The sequence below is a fragment of the Bemisia tabaci genome, chromosome 2 (assembly GCF_918797505.1).
Source record: "Bemisia tabaci chromosome 2, PGI_BMITA_v3".
Lineage (NCBI taxonomy): Eukaryota > Metazoa > Arthropoda > Insecta > Hemiptera > Aleyrodidae > Bemisia > Bemisia tabaci.
The window spans coordinates 40,594,729-40,617,468 of NC_092794.1; the positions used below are offsets into that span (position 1 = coordinate 40,594,729).

Consider the following 22,740-nt stretch of genomic DNA (forward strand, 5'->3'; position numbering starts at 1 on the left):
TGGTATTTAACTTCCGTTTGATATCCTGACGGATTTTATCGATACTACCGTATTTCTGAGCGATCGTCGACAACGATAAGTTATCCATCTTGTTCAATATAAGTATCGAAACCTTTCCGGTACCTTCCCTCGTTCTTATTACTATCTTTATCGATGACTAAAAACCCGTACTTGTCCTGCCAGCACACCGAGCAGATGTGCCTGAAATCTTCGAACGTGAAATCTGTGTTGACGTGATCGTCGTAGATGTGTCGCAAGTTTGTATTGTCCTGTTTGAAAACTACGAGCAGGTTAGCGTTATCGCGAATCAATTGTTTTGGTATGCGAGAATACGTTTGACACAAGTAGAAACTATCGACCGAGCTGTGTCTTCCCATACTAAAATAATCCCGCATCGCATTTTGTTTGTCACAAGCGACATCATCGAAAATGAAGACCGAGTCTGATGCGGCATCGTTTGGTGGAACAATCTCGGCCGTGTCCGAATAGACGTTGTATCCGAGACCGTCGATTCCGTCGAATATCTGACGCAGTTCTTCGTACTTGGGTTGGAACGGTGTCTTGGAGTACAAGTACACGTTGCGGAACTTCAATCCGTTCGGATGTTGTAGCAAGCAAACCATCACGTTTGTTTTACCGCAGTTGGACGGTCCGGCGACAATGCAACGGATACTATCCGGTAACAGTTCATTGTGTCGTCGTCGTTGTCGTCGGTTTTCATTTTGCTTCTTCCGTTTGTCCAGGTTTGGGACTCGCAGTGACTTTCTTTGCTTGACGAGTCGCATCGTATTCGTTCCCTATTTTATCAGATAGTTTTTTTTTTACTTCTCCGTATAAATAGTATGGATATTTTCGTCAGAGTATGTCACCGAGAAGAACATCAACTTGCAGCAAAACCAATCAAGGACGTGGACTGTTAAACTCGTTGATAAATTCACTACCGTTCGAACTACACTTACCGGGCGACTACAGGTACTGCGGACCGGGCACTCGCCTCGCAGAACGATTGAAACGCGGAGATCCGGGTATAAATCCGCTCGACGAAGCTTGCAAGTCCCAAGACATCGCTTACAGTAAGACCAAAGACACCACCGAGAGGAACAAAGCCGATCTCATACTTGCGGACAGAGCTTGGGAACGTGTGAAAGCGTCCGGCTCATCGTTGGGTGAAAGAGCGGCAGCATACGTCGGACCGAACGCTATGAAACTCAAAGCCAAACTCGGAATGGGACTAAACAAGACGGTGGCAGCGAAAATACCGAAACCTAAGAAGAAGAAGAAGAGAGCGTCGAAGAAGAAGACGAAACCGGTGGAGCGGTCGATCGAACGAATCTTTGCTCTCCCAAAGATGGGTGCCGGAGCGTCGAAGAAGAAGAAGAAGAAGAAACTGGCGGAGCGAATCTTGGCTATCCCGAAGACGGGTGCCGGAGTCAAGAATCTTCTGACGAGTATCGGTCTGGCTGCGCGAACAATCACACCGGTAGCGAAAATGATCAAGACGGTCATCGACGGATCTTTGAAGAAGAACGTACACCTCGGTGAAGGATTGTACTCGCGACCGTACCGTAAAGGTTACGGACTTTACTTGAGACCTTACCGTAAGAATTTAAACTGATCCGTGAGCTACCGCGCCGAGCGATGACGGATGTTGAGTTGAGCATCGCTGCGACAGAACAATTACGAATCCCGCATTTCCGCGGTGTGTTCATGATCGATGAATTGGCGACCAAGAAACCCAAACGCCCCAAGTGTGGTATCATCAATCTGGACCGAAGCGATGGAGTCGGTACACATTGGACAGCATACCGGATTTCAAAGAGCGGCAATGCATTGTACTACGACAGCTTCGGTGATTTACCACCACCCGTTGAAATTACGCGATACATTTTACGCTCACGCGGTAGCTCAACGACGATAATAGGATACAATTATGATAGCGAACAAAATTTCAACTCGAGCGTCTGCGGGAAACGATGTTTAGAATGGCTCGTACAAACCAGGAATATATAGTATTTTCGAAACCCGAATATGGAAACTCAGAAAAGATGTCACACGTTCATGTTGACGGGGAGGAGCAACGTTCTCGAGTTTGCACTGCCTAGACCTCTCGAGTTGTTCGGTCCTTGCGAGATCGGTCTGACGGGTTTTGTAACTTATTATTCCATCCCGAACATCGACATAACGAACAGACTGCTTTTCTACTCCGAGAGCCCTGAAGAGAATTACTCGGCAATTTCGTTCCCGATCGGAGCCTACGAGATCGAGGGTATACAAGAATACTTGCAGGGAGATCTTGGCGGAGCGGAAGCTATCAAACTCAAAGCGAACAACGCTACGCTTAAAGTAAGCATTAAATCCAAGTACTGGATCGATTTCCGCAGACCCGGCACTTTACGTAAGGTGCTCGGATTCGGAAAGCGTCTCTTGGCACCAGACGAATGGCACGAAGCTGACTATCGCGTCAACATCTCACCTGTAAACATGATATGCATCGAATGCAGCATCGCCGACGGTGGATACGTGAACGGGGTGCGCGGACATCACATTTATGCGTTTGCTCCCGATATCGAACCAGGATTCAAAATGGTAGAGCAACCGTCGACGATTCATTACTACCCGGTCTTGGGTGATAAGATTCAACGTTTGCTCGTTAATATAGTAGACCAACAAGGAAGAGCGATCAATTTCGGTGGTGAAGAAGTGACAGTGCGACTGCACGTGAGACCGGTAACTTATGGGTAAACGAAGGATCCAGAACGACGACAACAACGATACGTTCCTAAATTCTCTCGCATATAATAGTATTGATAATCCACGGACTAGTTGTCAGCAACAGCAGCAACAGCAGCAGAGGAAAACTTTGACCGAATATTCCAAGAGGGCTCTCACACAACTCGGATTTGTGGTGAAAAATCCGAAATAAGAACGAGATGGAAGCTTGGCGACAAGAGATCATCGAATACGAATACATCCGTTTCGGTCCGGTCGACGAACGGCGTGGAAACAACGATTCGATCCGGTTCACCCCCGATACCCACGGCCTGATCACCGTGCCTCAAGATTCGAGGATCTTCATGCGTTTAGAAGTGAAACTCGAGAAAAATCCTGGAGCCGCCGCAGATGCTGCGAAACCTAAAGTCAAGTGGGCTAACAATTATCCCCTGCACTTGTTCGACCGTATGCAGTACAAAGTGAACGGGACGGAAATCGATAGCATGCAGTGTGTCGGAGTGACATCGACCGTGAAAAATTATCTCACATACACTAGAGCGGAAACCGCGGGACTCGCAACTGCCGGGTTTTGTGACATCTCTTCTTCATGGTCCGAATGGGATATGACAACGTTGGATGAAACTCAGTGCGGCGTCGTTCCGTTGTCTTCACTCAGCGGATTCGCAGTACATTTCAAAGACGTTCTAGTCAGATGCTCGCAAGAGTTGATCCTAGTGCGCAGTGGTACGGATAAGAATGCATATTATATCACCAACGCGGCGACCGCGGACGGATACACCATCAAATTTAAAATAATCGAAATCTATTGGGAGATTCCCGTCGTTAAATTCACATTGGAACTGGAAAAACAAATCTTGCTCAAGATGAAGAAGAACGATAAGATGAGTTTAGGTTACATGAATTGGGAATCGCACGACATCCCGGGGATTTTTCCGACCAAGACGTTCAAATGGAGCGTAAGAACAACCAGCAGGCAAAAGCCCAAATTCGTGGTGTTGGTATTTCAAACGGATCGACGGGATAATCACCTAAAGGATTCCTCTCTTTTTGACAATGTAAATGTGCGCTCGGTCAGCGTTCAAATCGGTGAGCGTCGGTTTCCTCAAGTTGATACGATCTACGATTTCTCGACTATGGATTATAATCACGCCTATCTGAACTACACCGATTTTATGAGAGACTACTGGAAAGGTGAGAAACTCTGCGAGCCAGCTATGTTGATGGAAAATTTCAAAGATCGCGCGATTTTCGTCATCAAATGCGTTCAAGGTGAAGATCTAAAAACAGCTCCGGTGGATATCACGTTGACCGTTGTGGTAAAAGAGAATTTCCCGGCCAACACTACAGCCCAGGTGATTCTGATCACACCTGTGAAGTATTCGTACGAACTACTGCACGGAACCGTGAGGCAATTGGATTGATCTTAAGCAAAAATTTAAAAAAAAATAACATGTTTATTTTATTTTTTTTTTATTTATTTATTTATTTACCTTTTTTCAACCATTACATCATTTACAAAAGAATACAATAATACAAACAATATAAATCAAGCTGCAACGTTTGGAACGAGTGCGAATTTATATGTTCTTCCGATCGGGCCTTCGTAGATGAAATTGAAGGATCCAGCGTTGATATCCTGAATTGCATCGTCCGTCAAACGGTTCGTAATGTGCGAAGGTAGGAAGAGGAGACGATGATGATTCTCGAAGATGATATCGGCGGCAACGGTGATCCCGTACTTGGTTGGTATTTTGATGAGTTTGTTCATCTTGTAGCGGGCGTTTACAGTCAGCTCTTTAGCGTTGACGATCAAGATTGAATTGTTGAAAACTTCCATGTCGTTAGTTCGTTCAAGGTACGGACGATTCCAATTTTCGTGCGCTATATATCTCGAGTGAAACAAGTTGTTTGCTATATTAAGCACGGATGATTTCAATTTTCGACTGCTATATTTCGCTTCGATACTTCGTCTGCGAATGATTCCACTTTTCGTGCGCTATTTATATATATTAAGTCGGGTTGATTCGATAATTTGTCTGCTATATTAAGCACGGATGATTTCACTTTATCTGTCTGCTATATTTCGGTTCGTTCAATCTGACTTTTCATCTACTACTCCTTTATTATTATCGGGGTGATTCCTTTGTTCGTCTGCCACTATAATCTTCTCCTGCTCTTGCATGATTTCATATTTGAAATAATCACGATAAAAAGCTTCCGACATCCACATACACAATCGGAATGCGTTCGACATAGCGCAGAATGGATGTTCTTAAGGACACGTATATGCTGTCGACCAACGAGCCAATAGTCGCAAGGACGGACAATCTTTAGTGTCCAAATTTACAACGATACATTTTTCCGGCACGAAACCCTTAATGAAATTTCGTTTTTGTTCACCTTTAACATAAAGTACATCGTAGCGGTTCCCGATGCTATTCATTTTTTAAGTGAATTCATCGTACTCGAGAAACCCGCTTTCCCATTCCAAGTGATGATAATTCCGTGTTAACCAGTTGTTTGTCACAACATCTTTAGCGCTGAACATGCTGCTCGGGAACGGAGGTTTGAATAAATAGAGTTCAGTTTCAGTACACTTCATATCCACAAGACCAAACTCTTTGACGATGAAATTTCCTTGGCTTCAAAAACCTTGTACATCGAGACAAGCCATCATTTCTTCGTTCCGTTAGTTACACTTTTACTATTTTCAAATTCGAGGTTTCTTAACTGACGGTTCTCCAGCAGAATTATTTATACTATTTATAGGAGGTTGTTTAACAGCGAGGATTTTTTTTTCAACGCTACCCGGACTCGATGACAAACGATATATTCTAGATGACGGAGTGAACACTGTTCCTATTTTCAAATTCGAGGTTTCGTAACTGATGGTTCTCCAGAATTATTTATACTATTTATACGAGGTTGTTTAACCGCGAGGATTTTTCTCAACTCGGTCTCGGCTCCGCAACTTTCATCCACCATGCAAGGATCGTCGTCGATGTCACGATGACCCCAAGGAACAGTGCTAACACCGTCTTCTAAAATACAACGTTTATCGTCTAAGCCGGAGAGAGTTCTTTTTGTAGTTTCAAATGAGTATAGTTGGTATTTCCGCGCCCCGATCCTACGCATCGAGGCGCTCATTCTCGATTCAGGTTCCTTTAATACTGTGAGAAAATTGACAAAGTTTAGCGATCTTACCACTGCTATTGATAATCCTTTTGCCCTTTTCTCTGTTTCCCCGTTACTAAAACGATATGCATACATTTTGGGTCGCAGCGCGACAAACTCAGCAATGGGTGTTCCCCCCGTTTCATCCTTAAAACTACCCGTTACTTTACGGTTTGTCGCGCTGCGACATTGATGACCTTCTGGGAAGTTGGAGGTGTCGTACAAGTGTAGATCTGTCATCATATCATCGTAGACGTTCGGTGTAGTCAACTCGTAAATGAACGAGTCCGTGTCCATATAGAGAAGTTGAACTTGGTCGGGATTGTACTTCTTAAGCATGTGATTATAGTGGAATTGATACATGTGTACTTTACTCAGATCTAAGATTGAAAAACCAACAATCATTGGTCTGTCTATGACGACCTCTGTTCTCCGTAAATGGATTGCTACCAACTCTTCGTCGAAAATCGTGCGATCTACGAAATCGACCCGTGAGATGGCTTTCAATATCTGTCTGCTGTTTGTAACCAATTTAATATTCTTTCGCTTCAACGGGTTCTCGATAAAGTTTCAGGAGCGTTTGGTGGAACGGATTCGTAGCGTCCCGTCTCAACCGGGCGTTCAGCTCGACGAAGGGTGCCAAGAAAGGAGCCTGACGGAATTTGATGGCCCGGTTGACGCGCAGGAGTTATAATCCCTGACTGAGCGCTTCTTTCAACATTACATAGTGGATAACATAGTTGTTTTTATTAGCTAGAGTCGTCAATAGTTTCGTATATTTCCCCGCTCCCGATGGTGGTATTTCGTTCTTGCACAAGAACGGAAGGTCCTTGTGCAGGTCGTGGAGGTGTTCTGGATATTCAATATCTACATCGAGTATGTACCCGAAAGTAGCGTCGTCGGGATGGTTGATTATAGTTTTCGCCAGAGTTAGCAACTCTTCTCCTTCCGGGACCCAAGTGTAGTTATCGTAGGGCAGATGTTTTTTCATGGTATGGGCATTGAGTGCCGTCACATCCAAGTATTGTATATAGTTCACTGGTTTTTTAGGATCAAACTGATCCGGTATCAAAGGATTGTTTGCGAGAGCGTGCCGTTTTACCACCTGTGTTATCCCGCCTCGGATCGAGCTCATGATCATGAATACCATATCCATATCATTGAAGAGTTGAATTTTCACATTAGTTATTTTTAAGAAGGCGTCGAAAGCGAAACCGGGTAGCGTTAAGTAGTTGGCACAGTCCAAACCATAATTTTTCATCCCAAAGAGACGGAACTCCTCGAGCACATTGCTGAGGAGGCACACGTCGAGTCGCAAGTAGAAATCTGAATACTCGCCGAGATTACGGAAATTGAAAGTTTGCCACACTTGGAGAAACCGTTCGTATTCTTCTTCAGAGATGTCCGTTTGAGTCAGGGTGTTGAAGAAAGCCTCTCGCGGTGGTGGACGCGTCTCGTTCAGCTTGGTCGGATTGTCAGCGTAATCGTACGGGAACGGAGCTTTCCGACAAACCATATCGAACTCATTGTCTGTGCGAGTGAGCTTCCTCGTGCGAACGAAAGATTCGCGCGGGATCGTCTGAACCAGTTTATCCAACGATGCGGGGAGGAAACGGAACGACTCGATGAACTTGATCGAAAACCTGTTTCCCAGATGGACCGTCATGCTGATGTAATTTTCTTCCGTGTGTGGTATTATGTCAACGCGATGAGGATACTTGTTCAGAGCCAGAACTACCTCGTGGAAATCGTACCTACTACCATTATGCAGGACGACTCTAACACATTTCTCATGTCGAAAAATAAGATTGCAATTTGAACATAAGGCTTTTCGATAATTAGACCCTGTTTTCCCTCCCGCTCTCTTTTGATGGTCATGATCCCTTACCTTTACGATACCTGGTTGTGAGAAATCCACCTCGCAATGTCCACACCTATTTTCCGCTTCAAATGTGGCCCGGTCTTCACGTGTCATTATTATTTTACTCTCTTTGTCATTGTAACTCTCACTGATTCTTTCTACCAGAGTGATTATATCGTCCAGAAATTTGATATGTGCCTCTTCACCACGGTACAGTTTCGGTTCCGTCATTTTAAATTCGGGATCCTCCGTGACGAGGAGGTAAGCGTAAGAATTTCAGATGTGCCGCCTATACGCAGAAGCTGGATGCTCCGAGTCACCATGAATTTGTTCCAAGTAGGCTTCAAAGTCTGCATAAATTACATAATTATGTTTTATTTCCTTGTGGTGATTTTTGAACTTGAGGTATCGCTCGTCGGGAAATGAAGCTAGGAATGCGTCTTTGCTTATCAAAGAGCAAAGAAGTTTATGTTGATTCAATTGCTCCATCGAGTTCTTGTGTGTAAAGCACTTCTTACAGATGTAGATACGAGTTTTATGTTTTGCCAACTGATTACGTACAAGTTGTTCAAAGTTACTGATCCAGCAATAATGGTAACTTAAAGGTACGGGGGTTGAGAGACATAGTAGGTCGGTGTGGTCCTCTCTCTCCGGGTCGGCAACTTTAATTGGGTAAACTGTATAATTTTTCTTGTTGGACACCAAACTCTCACGGAGCCCAAATACCGAAACCGATACGTTGTTCCTTTTCTCGAATTTGATAATGTCATCTATGCTTGTGGGGAATCAAACGTCCGAGAAATCGTAACGATCGAACAGATTTAAATATTTTTCCGGACGTTGTTTATTTCTCTCATCGAGTGGGAGAAACTTTCCCAACATTGCGTACAGGAAACAATCGTTTAATGCACCGTTATTCATAAGATAGGTATATATCATAGATGTGTTTTTACAATCGGACATACAACCTGTCAAGAGTGAACTACCAACCCATTTATTCGAGCAAGCGTAAAAACTCGTATATACATATAAGATACGCATGCGACTTAGGTGAAAGTTGGATTTTCTCAAAAACTAAAAGTCGTCTCAAAATTCGGGTCGTACGGTTTTCCGATCTTCGATAGTGTAAAAGAATCGTGTCGGGTTGGGATGGATCGGAGGAGGAGAATTTTCCGAAAATATTTTCCAGCGTAGGACTTAGATAATGTTTGAATATCCCGAATCAGACCCTCCTCTCCAGTCACCGATACCAGTCCCATCCTGGAGGCTGTGTTCTAATGATTCCGAAAATTTTACAGGTTTTCGATCCATCAAACTGAAATTGCAATATACAATCCCAGTTGCTTATTCCAAAACACAAGGTTCGGATACAAATCTCCAAGCGCACACTCACCAGTCTCCGATACCAGACCCATACTGGAGGATATGGTCTATCGTGGATGCCGTCAAAATTTTACAAGTCCGAAATCTCGGAAACTAAAAGTCGTATCAAAATTCGGTCAGTACAGTTTTCCGATCATCGATATTGTAAAAGAATCGCATCGGTCCGCTACGGATCGGAGGAGGGTAATTTTACGAAATTTTTTTAATTGCCCGAATCAGACCCTAATCTCCAGTCTCCGATACCAGACCCATACTGTAAGATACGGTCTTTCGAAATCAAAAATTTTTACAAGCCCGAAAATCCAATTACCGAATCAGACCCTAATCTACGGTATCTGATACCAGGCCCATACTGCAAGATACGGTCTCTCGAAGCCGAAAATTTTACAAGTCCGAAATCTCGAAAACCAAAACTCGTATCGAAATTCGGTCAGTACAGTTTTCCGATCTTCGATAATGGAAAAGAATCGCATCGGTCCGCATTGAATCGGTCGAGGGTGATTTTCCGAAAATGTTCCAATTTCCCGAATCAGACCCTAATCTACAGTATCAGATACCAGGCCCACACTGTAAGATACGGTCTTTCGAAACCGAAAAATTTTACAAGTCCATAAATCCGAAGTTTTGCACAATCTGGCAACATTGTATCGAAAAATTCACTAATTTCTTGCCCCATCTGGCAACACTGTAAAATGCAATGTTGCAACATTTCACCCAAAATAAAATCATTTATTTACGTGCCCCATTCGGCAACGCTGCTGCGCCATCTTGAAAAACACACCATTGCATAACCCGCAGAATGAAGGGGCATTATTACACCATTGCATAACCCGCATATTGAAGGGGAAACATGCAATGCTTTCTTTTTACAGCGTTGCCATATTGAACAACAATCCCTTTAAAACACTGTAATTTAATTCGTATTTTTCTGCACAATCATGCAACGCTGTTGGATAATTTACTGTGCTAAAATCCCCATTTTCTCCCTACTCCAAAATACCCCCAGATACCAAGTTTCATGCAAATCCAACGATATGCAACCTAAATATCCACTTCCCGCTCGAGGCCGCCATTTTGACCGCCGCCATTTTGAAAAGGACTGACTTTTCTGGAAAACCAATGCCAGAATCGTTTTTCTTATCTCGAAAAACCATAGGATTCCGAGTTTCACACCAATCCGTCAATAAACAACGGAGATGACAAATTTCCGCCATTTTCAACTTTGACCGGCCGCCATTTTGTAAAAAATGAACATTTTGACCTTCGGTTTGCGCCAAAAATTTTCTTTTTTTATTATCTTTCGAATGAGGTATCACAAAAAGGGGGTTGCCATTTGAAAAAAAAAAAAAAATTTCTTTTTTTATTATCTTTCGAATGAGGTATCACAAAGGGGGGGTTGCCATTTGAAAAAAAAAAGTTGCCCCCCGCCCTCCCCTGGGGGGGCCCCCAAACAAATTTTGGGGAGTGCCAAAAAGTAGCTTACTTTGACCCAAGAACATCCCCAAAAATTCGTTTTTCTACGTGTAGCCGTTTAACAAATAAACAGCCGTCCTGGGACTTTTGCCGCACCCTGTATTCACACGCTTGGGATCACTGATAGAGCAGTACAATAGTCAAAACTCCTATCTCCTCTCATTCCCTAGCGATGCTGACCATAATAAAACGCATTTTAATATATATATTGTAGTTTGTTTATTACTAATAACATGATCATGAATCTCTTCAATTTGATTCCGAAGATAATAATGATCATCCTATTATTTTCCTGTACGGAGAGTTGAAAAACATTCGACTAAAGTCGCAAAAACCTGTGTGCTTGCCTCTGTTTGCTGCCTTATACTATCATCCGGTTTGACGCAAAACCACAGCGTTATAAATATGAGGAAATGTCACTCGCTTTCAACTGCGTATTCCTCGGTTACAGAGTTAGGTGCTTTCTCACGTTTGCATCGCACGCACTGTATTCTACGCGTCATTTACTTAGTGTAATAAAACGTTTATTTGCAAGTCAAACTACACTCAAAGGTTTAGTGACCTACTGAGCTGTGTTTATCAAGGGTGATGCAAACTATGCCCAATCTCGTGATGTGATTGATGGCAAACGCGGGAAAATATTGACGTGAATTCCCGACCTCCATTGTGAAAACAAGTCATACAACCAGAGGATTGTCAAGTGTCAAATTGAAGGTACCTAATTCACAATTCTTTTTTCTAAAGCTAAGATGCTGGATTGTGAGAACGGTGAGCGCTATGGAACGTACTCCACACTTGGTCTTAATAATCTCTGGTTGGAGCTATTGTATTAGATTGACTTATAGAAAGCTGCATAAAATAAAGTTAAAAAACCGTGGAACATTTCTATAAGAGGCTGCCAAATACATCTGAATAAATTTGTCTTTTTATTTAATAACATATTTTATGGTCGGCAAACGACAGGATGGAAAGACCAATCAATCCTTTATTCAAGGCTCCTTAGTTTTTTTGCACTTTTTTTTAAAAATGACTGAAGTAGGTTTCTCAAAATGAAATGGAAGTTCCCTTGAAAAGCGGTGCGTGTATTGTAAATGGAAATATTTATGCGAAAATAAGGAACCACTTGAGAACGAATTGAACCAGGAGGAAATGTTTCGCAAAGTTTGCGTTCTACACAGTTCTTCATCCGTTCATTCATTTGTACGCAGACAGCCTATGTTGCATATATTTATCTACACATAAGAATCTTATACGATCCATCTACATAGATATTTCTAAATTAAAGCTAAATTCACGAAAGAAATTCGGGTCCAAAATTTCTCCTCTCTCGCGCTAGCTGCTAAAACACCTCGCAGTCGTGGCCCGTGGTTCCCTTTGACCCCTCTCTTCACTTCCTACAAGCACTATAACCAGTGCCAGGCAAGGGCCCTCCGTCCTACCAAAACTTTCTAGAAACCTTGACTTCAGGAGAATGTCACTATCACATGGTGACGAGTATTAACTTTTTCTGGGACTTTCGAAAAACTCTCTTGAACTTTCTATTAGTGACGCGTAAGTTAAAATACCCTCATTTCTTCTCTTCGGAACGTTCTAGAAAGAGGTTGTTTCACCCCCCATTAGATTTTGCCCCCCCCCCCCATCAAATACGATCCAGCATGCTAGACGTTCAAATATGGCGGTAATTTTGACTTAGCCTCCTCCCTCCCAGAGGGGTGGTGGGGGTGGAGTGTCAAAGGCAAAACCTATAACTGCCTATAACTTCTGAGTGAAAAATCGGATTGAGTTGAACTTTTTTTAAAATGAAAGATCTAAAAAAGATCTGTCTGCGCATACAATAAAAAATAAAAACAACTTAAATTTAATACCAATTTTCAGCAGTTTGTCAATTTATTAGGGGAAAAATATCGGCACTGCGCAATGACTCTACTAAAACGGAAACCAGTTTTTTAGATTTTCCTATAAAACTCAATAAAAGACACTCAATTTCCTATAAAATCGAAATCACCACATATTGGGGAAAAGTTTCGATCTCGAGCTATGGCTCGTCAAAGTTAGCCCCGCACTGAGAGCGCGCCCCTTGCGCTGTTCGCGTCTGCCACCTCTACGCGTCTGCCACTGGTCCTTTTTCGACCCCCTCCCCTCCCTTCTTGAATGCAAATTAACATTTTACCACCTAGCTTTCGTATAATTCTGCATTATAGGCACATGCAAGTTATGGCAAGTTCGTAATTTCCAGTGAAATTGATGCTTTATTTCGCCCCCCCCCCCCACCTACCCGGCACTGATCCTGAAGTGTGCCTGCCTACAAGTCATAATAGGTCTTGCTTATGCCTTACTGCAGCATGATCATTTACTTTTGATATCTATTAACCTTGATGGATACGCGCCGCGCTTCTATCGGATTCATTTCGTAGCGACCCTAGACTTAGCCCGGTAGATACGCCTCTAGATACGGCACTAGATATTTATCCCCCACACCGGAGGTGGTGGATAACTCTGTATCTATCGATATTTGAGGTTAGGTGATCGATTTTATTGTAAAACTGGTTGTTTCTGCTGCATTAAGTTCAAGTTAATCAATTTACTGGCACGAGTATTAATTTCATTACGAACATACTCGCAAACCGGATAAATATTACACTTTGATAATTATTTGAAAAAAAGAAAAAAACTTAAAATAATACATTTAAAGAATAAATTAATTTGTTTTTCACGTTTATAAGTCAAAATTATTGAATTAGGTGAAATATAACCTCAAAATACAATTATGAAATTTCATTTAAAAAGAAATAAATTAATAAAGTAAGGATTGAAATAATACGATATATTTTTGTATTTCCCGCGAAAACCACGATAAACTACGGAAATTGCGCTCGTTAGAAAATCGTGGGCCTAATTTTCCGTACGTTTGAGGTTATGGTGTTCACATTCACGCGCGCAAAGCAACGCGCAAAGTCACTTCTTCTTCTTCAGAGATGGAAGGATGAGCTGTGATTGGTTGAAAAGAAAAAATTATTTTCAGTTAGATCGCGAAACACCGCTATCCGTATCCATCGTACCTCTAGATACACGCATCCATCTAGAGCTCATCTAGTGGTCTAGGTACGAGGTAAATGGTCGCCAACTTATCGAGCGGTAGATCAGCAATAGATGGATATGTGGCGGCCAATCACCGCCTCTCCAGCGCGGCGCATCCCGCGCTCGCCCGTGATTGGCCGACACGGTCGCACCCCGAGGGTATAAGACCAGCGCCCCCGGCCACCTACGGCACTCGTGCTCAGTCCTCAAGTCAGTCAAGATCAGCCACGCTGCTCCAGTGTTCGCTCGCTCCAGACGCTATCCATCCTGTCTCTCATCACCATCTAAAACGGCCCTTTTCAGGGCCACCACATCACTTGAGCACCCACAGTGGTGACTCCCGACGTTCCGAAAAACGCTCCGACTGCGCTCACTTTCTATTCTAGTTAACCTTCTACTCATCCTGTCACACCTCTAGGAGTCAATCTCAATCATGAGCATCCCTACATTGACCGATGAAGACATGCAAGATCCAGCTAAGGTAAAACAATACCTGGCTAATGCTGAGGCTCTACAAGTTCAGTCCTCTTCTCGCTGCAAATTACTCGAGGAAAATCTAAATCTCCTCCGCCAAGAAATGGAATTCATCAGGGACGCTAAACGCAAGCTGGAAGAGGAACAAAATCTCTCCACCTCAGCCAACAAACAAATCATGAAACGAAAAATCAAATTACCTTCATTCCGCCCCGAAATGCCAGACCTATGGTTTATTCAAATCGAAGCCATTTTTGCAGATTACGGCATAAACGCTGAGATAGATAAATATCGTACCGTTATCAGTCAAAGCGAAGGATCATGGCTGGTCGAAATAAATGATTTAATCCGAACTGGACCTAGTGTAAACATTCCTTACACCACTCTGAAGAAGGAGATAATCAACCGCTTCTCACTAAGCGAAAATTCACGCCTCATGAAACTACTCGAAGAGGAGGAAATCGGCGATTTGAAACCATCCCAATTCTTACGCAGACTCAAAACTGTCGCAGGCAGCACACCAATTGCTGACAACATCATGAAACCACTATGGCTAAGTAGGCTACCCGCCTACGTGCAAGGCATTTTGCAAGCCCAACCCAGCAACAACACGCTGACTGAGATAGCCGATGTAGCAGACCGAATTGCGGAAACCATCCCTCATTCCGTTCACTCCGCCACAAATCAAACCAATCCTTCTCCTTCAGTTCACCAAGTCTCCAAACCTACTGACCCTTTATCCGACATCAAAGAAATGCTAACAGCTCTCAGTCACAAATTTGACCTCTTAGATGTTAAAGTCAAGAACCTGGAAAGAAATATCGATAGAAGCAGAAGCCGTTCCCGCTCCAAATCTCGCTCACGCTATAGTTCACCCAAGCCGTTCAAATCCGAGAAAGGATATTGTTTCTATCATGAGAATTTCGGAAAAGAGGCTCGCAAGTGTCATCAACCATGCAAATATCTTAGCTCAACAAACGACAACGGCAGCCAATAGTGGCGGCTGCTGGCTGCCCCACACGGTCCAACCGCCTCTCCATTAAAGACAGAGACAGCAACAACAGCTTCCTAATAGACACAGGGTCTGACTTAAGCTGTTTCCCTAGACGTCTCCTACCAGGCCATTTCAAACCAACAAACTATGAACTAAAAGCAGCGAACGAATCATTCATCAAAACCTATGGGTTCCTGCCCATGAAATTAAACCTCGGCCTACGACGCGCCTTTTCCTGGCGGTTCATCATCGCTGACGTCGACGTTCCCATCATTGGCGCGGACTTCCTAGCCGAATACCATCTACTCCCGGATTGCCACAAGATGAAGCTCGTGGACGGGGTTACTTCACTCTCAGCCCAAGGAAGTCAAGCAACCAGCGACCAACCTAGCGTCAAAGAAATTTCGGCCACCAACTGCAGCATCCTCGCAGAATTTCCAGAATTGACCCGCCCGCCAGGCAGCCCAAAACCAGACAAGGTTCCTCACTCAACACGGCACTTCATCCGCACAACAGAGGGACCCCCAGTCTCATCCCGCCCTCGCCGCCTCCGACCCAAGCTATACCGAATCGCTAAAGCTGAGTTCGAGGCAATGCTCAACGAAGGGACCATCAAGAGATCCGAAAGCGCCTGGTCTTCACCTCTTCACATGGCACCCAAGAAAGATGACGAATGGCGCCCCTGCGGCGACTATCGGCCACTCAACGCTCGCACCATACCCGACAAATATCCCATTCGCCATCTCCACGACTTTACAGTCAACCTCAAAGGCTGCACAGTCTTCTCTAAAATAGATCTGGTCAAGGCATACACCCAGATCCCCGTCAACCCAGCAGACGTACCCAAAACAGCCATCAACACTCCTTTTGGACTATTCGAATTCCTCTACATGAGTTTCGGACTGCGCAACGCAGGACAAACTTTTCAACGGTTCATCGACGAAGTCCTACAAGGCCTAGACTTCTGCTTCCCGTATATAGACGACTTCCTGGTCGCCTCAAAAGACAAGAAGGAACACAAGAAGCATCTACGCCTAATTTTTCAGAGATTAGCAAAATACGGCATCATCATCAACATCAAGAAGAGCATCTTTTTTGCCGACTCCCTTGAGTTCCTCGGTTACGAAGTGTCCGCCCAAGGCATCAGACCACTCCCAGACCGCATAAAAGCACTGATGGAATACCCACCTCCAGCAGATGCACACGGTCTACTAAGATTCCTGGGCATGATGAACTTCTACCGCCTTTTCCTACCAGATGCTGCCTACTACCAAGCACCCCTACACGAAGCTCTCATCGGCATAAAAGGGAATCAACCGATTCACTGGACACCTTCCCTTTTGGACGCCTTTGAAGCCTGCAAACAGAGCCTCGGAGATGCCACACTCCTCGCGCACCCAAGCGCCGACGCACCCCTAAGTATAGGCCTCTTCTCAGACGCTTCGAAAGCATCGATTGGAGCCTGTCTACAGCAACTCGTCGACAACAAGTGGCAACCTCTCGGCTTCTTCTCGAAAAAGCTCAATCCACGGAAACAGGAATGGCCCACGCCGCACAGAGAACCCCTGGGCGTGTACGAAGCAATCCGCCATTTCAGACCGGCAGTTGAAGGTCAGGACTTCACGATCTATACAGATCATAAGCCACTAACCTACGTCTTCGACAAGAAACATGGAAACCTGCCGCCCGTCCAAATGAACCAACTTTCATTCATATCCCAGTTCACAACGGACATTCAGTACATACCAGGCTCCGCCAACGTCGTCGCTGACGCATTCTCCAGAATCGAAGCGATCACTTCCACAAACCAGATCGACTTCAACACACTTGCCGCAGCACAGAAAGACGACCCAGAGCTACCAGAACTCTTGAAGGACGACAAACTTTCAATCAAACTCACGCTCATTCCCGTCCCAGGAACAGACATCAAAATCTGCTGCGACTCTACAACGCAGCAAAGACCCTATGTCCCATTTCCACTCAGACAAAGGATCTTCAAACAACTCCACAACCTGAGCCACCCCGGCACCAGAGCAACACAGAAACTCATCTCCGATCGCTACGTCTGGCCAAAAATGCATATTGACTGTCGGAGATGGACCCAAGCCTGTCAGGAGTGTCAACGAGCCAAAGTCTCCCGGCACGTACACTCACCTCTAGGCAACATCAACACTCCATCCAACCGATTCCAGCACATCCACATCGACTTGATCGGACCTCTTCCTCTGGCGCAAAACTACAAGTATTGCCTCACGATCATCGACCGCTACACCCGCTGGCCAGAAGCACAACCTCTAGAGGGTATCACAGCTGAAGAAGTCGCAACAGCCCTCCTAAACTGCTGGATTTCAAGATTCGGTTCACCTTCCCTGCTTACAAGTGATCAAGGCCGACAATTTTAATCTCATCTCTTCCGAGCCTTGGAGAAACAGCTAGGAATCAATCACATCCGGTCAACTCCATACCACCCCGCAGCAAACGGAATGGTTGAACGGATGCACAGACACCTCAAGAGCGCCATCATGTGCCACCCAAACTCCACATGGCTAGAAGCTCTCCCACTAGTACTTCTAGGCATGAGATCTGTCTTTAGAGAAGACGCCCAAGCAACACCCGCAGAGCTGACCTATGGCGAACCTCTACGCCTCTCAGGGGAACTACTGGTCGCAAACCCAACTCAAGACAACCCCGCAGAATACGTCAGCAAACTGCGCACCCAGATGGCAAATCTTCGGCCCAAACCTGCCTCTCGCCACGGCACAGCAAACACGTTCGTATTCAAGGACCTGAAGACATGCTCCCACGCCTTCCTCAGAGACGACACAAGTCGCAAGTCTCTGCAGCCCCCATACACTGGGCCATACAAAATCGTAGAGCGTACCGACAAAGTATACAAACTTCTGATAAAAGGCAAGCAAGTCAACATCAGCATCGACCGCCTTAAACCGGCCTACATCCTACCCGAAGAACGAGCCTCTGTACAGCTCGCACATCCCAAAACCACTCCGGCCCCAGCTGCGGTCCCGCCCCCAACACCCAACGAAGCGGAGACCAAAGCCCCGGAATACAGGACTCGATCAGGGAGGAAAGTACACTTCCGCTTCCCGGACTTGGTCAAACAATAAAGAAAGCTCCAACCAAATCAATCAAGCAGCTTTCCCTATAAAAAGGCCATCAATCTGTCCACAGCATTCAATCTTTCACCCACGAGCCATGGCGACGGTCGACAAGTTATTTCACCTGACAGCCCGCTTCATTCAACACAGTTATCTACATGAAGAACCACCAACTTTTTCCTGGCGGCTTCCACACAATAACTTTTTGGACCAAGAAGCACATCATAAATCCGGCCAACAATCCACCTCCGGCACAAAGAAACGCACAAAACCTGACAGCAAATGGGCTCACCCAAAACTATGCAGCCCAATATGGTATGGCGTGCACCAAGCAGAAGATAGCAATTTTCAAGACCAAACCAAGAAGGCAAATCCAGCGAGCACAAGGCGTACACCACACCGCAGGCACTCAAATCCATTCCCCCAAACCCCGCATCTTCACCGTCCCTAAGACCCAACTCCACCTAGTTCCTCCGGAAATATTTTCATTTGCCCCACCCATCTACCAACATAACTTGAATCCTACCCCTCACCCCAAAATTTGCCAACTATGTCTCACCTGCTCTGCCCTATGCACTTGCAAAGTAAAATCATGCCAAAAATGTACCCATCTTTCGTGCCCCTGCAAGAACATCCCTGAAAACTACACCGTCGCCGGACTATTAAATCAGAACAACACTTTGGAGAAGAAAAGCAAATTCCTCCAAGGAGCCAGCAAGACATGCCCAGAGCTCATACCAAAATTCACCAAATTCCTAGAGACTCCGTCTCAGCCGTAGGGGAGTACTGTGGCGGCCAATCACCGCCTCTCCAGCGCGGCGCATCCCGCGCTCGCCCGTGATTGGCCGACACGGTCGCACCCCGAGGGTATAAGACCAGCGCCCCCGGCCACCTACGGCACTCGTGCTCAGTCCTCAAGTCAGTCAAGATCAGCCACGCTGCTCCAGTGTTCGCTCGCTCCAGACGCTATCCATCCTGTCTCTCATCACCATCTAAAACGGCCCTTTTCAGGGCCACCACATCACTTGAGCACCCACAGATACGCCGTATCCATCACCCGTATCTAGCGAAGTAAACGATCAAGCTGCTGGAAGTATTTGTTTTCTGGAATGCACGTAAAAATGAACAGAATAAGTATAAAAAAAGTAATTTAATAAGTGAATTGAAAGTAGTTTCGCTTTCAAACATCACTATGGATTTTCATCTTCGATGTCTCCAGCACAATCCACTCGACACATTTCTGAACAATCAGTATTGCAAAACATTGTCTTCTTTAGTGGGAATGGTTTATTGAAATTCAGATGGATATTTCATGGATTTTATGGATCTTCCGTAAAAAGGATACCAAATTAAAGAAAATGCATGCGAGCATGGGTCAACAGTTCTTGTTCCCATTTTGCAAGAACAGAAAGTGCCTTTAACTGCTTCTGAAGAACCTTCGTCCGTATCCATTCAAATGAATACTTTGTACTCGGTTTGCGACTTATGCCGTGAAATTATAATAGCCCTCAAGAAAAAAGGAGATTTTAATGAAAATCCATATTCAGAAAAGACAGACAAATAGGTATCCTCAGCAACTTGAAACTAATACTTACTTACTTAAATAAGAAATATGTAACAAGAAAATTAGATATTTCTTTTTCGCACAATATTTGGAGTACAGTGGCCGGGAGGGGGGGGGGGGAATAAAGCATCAATTCCACTGGAAATCACGAACATGCTAAAACTCTCATGTACCTATAACGCAAATATATACGAAAGGTAGGTAGTAAAATGTTAAAATGCATTCAGGGAGGGAGAGGGGAGGGAGAAGGGCGCAGCAGGATCGGTGGCAGACGCGTAGAGGATATGCGAACAGCGCAAGGGGTGCGCGCTCAGCGCGGAGCTAACCTTGACGAGCCATAGCTTGGGATCTAAACCTTTCCCGAAGATGGTGATCCCCAAGATTCCTCTTTAGGTGGTACGCAATGAAAATTGAGGCCTTCCCCGCGTCCTTTCTGAAATTGTCTTAAATATTCTCCGACTTTTTGAGAGAGTGGCTCAACGCGACGAGCGGTGGTTGTGTCTGAAGCGTATCATGCCTATTGGAATTTGTTTTTCTTCTTTGCAGAGGATTGGACAAAGATATTGAAGGAGCTGCTAAGAGATGGAAAAAATTTGTGGAAGGGGAATGTCCTGAACGCGATAAATTGCCTCAAGAGTGGAAAGCAAAAACAGCCCTACAAAGACTCTGCATTATGCGCTCACTAAGACCGGATAGAATGACTTATGCTGTTCAGTGAGTTTGTACCGCAAACATTATTAAGTTTTAAATGTTTTTCAGTTTCCAAGTTCTTTCGATCTAAGCCGGGGATGGTTCTGTGCGAGTTAAAATCCGCGCAGCTAAAGACGTGGTACACTTTTTAAGCATGGTTTCTTTCATGTTAACCGTTCTATGTTTCTCCTGTGGGTATTTTTAATATCCTAGGGGGGGGGGGGGGGGGTGTAGTTCTTTACTTTTTTATTTTCTTAATTGTGTGATGATTTTTTTTTGTTAAATTTGTATGCCCTTATTTTTAATTTTAACTTTACAGGCTGGAACTTTATCAAGTAAAGTATTTAATATATTAGGATATATTTATTTTATTAGTATTATAATATTTAGGTGGAAGGAGTCAGATCATGTATACATAAGAGCGGCTTTTCTAGCGCTCTGTGGCGCTCTGCGACGCCTAACTGCCACATGTACTCGGTACTTCCACAACCCGTGAGGGAGTTGGCACTCCCTGATTTCATTTAAAACCCAAAAACGCAATCCTTTTACCAGTTGTCTCCCTTGTCTCCTCCCAGGAATAACCTAATCAATCATCTTCTTTAGCAACCTCCTTTCTGTCACCCTATCAACATCGCCATTCGAGAAATTCATGTCGGGTTGCTCCTAACATTTCGTGAGGCTGTTTCCTCAGCTGCCAAACGTTACATTCATGAATTGAAATGCTTTTAAAAAATTTAATAATTTCAATCATTTTCACTACAATGTTAGAATATTTCCTCTAGATCTCTTTTGAAATTGTTTGATCCCAAGAGATTCCACTTAAGTAATATTGCCACAGCCTTCCTCGCTTAGGTGTTTCTTTTCATGATACATACAGGGTGATCCAGACCACCCGTCCACTATCTTTTTCTCGAAAACGGCGGAGAATTGAGCTTCAGGACCAAAACTTTCATAGGTTAAATCGACCCCAAAGGATCGAATGAAAATATTTTCAGCCCCCCAAAATGGCCCCTGGGGGGTTTTTTGGCGGGAGCCCCCCCCCCCCCGTTTCTCATAATTTTCAAATGGGAAGGGTATGTTTTGCCTTTGGATTCGGAATCTACGGTAAAAAATAAGAACATTTTGTTCTTTGCATTTTTTCCCTAAACCCCCATTTTTTGGAGTTATGGGGCATTTTTGGGGCAATTTTCAATTCGACGCTGTAAGCGGCCAAATCATCCAAATTTCAAAATCTAAAAATCTCCTGAGAGGAGAGGTCAATACCTTTTTATTGATGTGCCACATGACCCCTGTTGCTCCAAAATTTTGGGGACCACGACCCCCCAAAAATGTTGGGGCTTTGGAGGGCCATCAGTCGAAAATGTCGCAGGGCAAGGGTATGTTTTGACTTCAGATTTGGATTCTACGCGAAAATTTACGTAAAATTGATATGGCGCATGGCCTGTTTGCTCCAAATTATTGAAGAACCCCATTTCCCCATAAGAAGCCGTGTATTTTTGGACAAAATAAGGGGTAAAAAAAATTTGAGCAAACAGGCCATGCGCCATATCAATTCTACGTAACTTTTCGCGTAGAATCCAAATCTGAAGTCAAAACATACCCTTGCCTTTCGACATTTTCGACTCATGGCCCTCCAAAGCCCCAACATTTTTTGGGGGTCGAGGCCCCCAAAATTTTGGAGCAACAGGGGTTATGTGGCACATCAATAAAAAGGTATTGATCCCTCCTCTCAGGAGATTTTTAGATTTTGAAATTTTGATGATTTGGCCGCTTACAGCGTCGAATTGAAAATTGCCCCAAAAATGCCCCATAACTCCAAAAAATGGGGGTTTAGGGAAAAAATGAAAAGAACAAAATGTTCTTATTTTTTACCGTAGATTCCGAATCCAAAGTCAAAACATTCCCTTCCCATTTGAAAATTGCGAGAAACGGGGGGGCTCCCGCCAAAAAACCCCCCAAGGGACCATTTTGGGGGGCTGAAAATATTTTCATTCGATTCTTTGGGGTCGATTTACCCAAGTTCTGGTCCCGAAGCTCAATTCTCCGCCGTTTTCGAGAAAAGATAGTGGACGGGTGGTCTGGATCACCCTGTATAGATTGATCTGCAATTCTATCCTGAGCCTGGGTTAATTGCCTACCTAGGTAAATACTTACACTCCGTGCAGCCTTTAATTTTCTACCAATCCTCCAACTCAATGCT

General features: G+C 44.4%; 1 protein-coding gene across 1 annotated transcript in view; it reads left to right on the top strand.

The window, feature by feature from the left end:
- Positions 1-22,740, top strand: part of LOC109037293 (dynein beta chain, ciliary) — a 684,333-nt gene that overhangs the window by 547,331 nt on the left and 114,262 nt on the right. Inside the window, exon 44 of the mRNA XM_072296415.1 lies at positions 20,397-20,564. Coding sequence (XP_072152516.1) covers positions 20,397-20,564 — 168 coding nt within the window. The remainder of the gene's footprint in view (positions 1-20,396; positions 20,565-22,740) is intronic.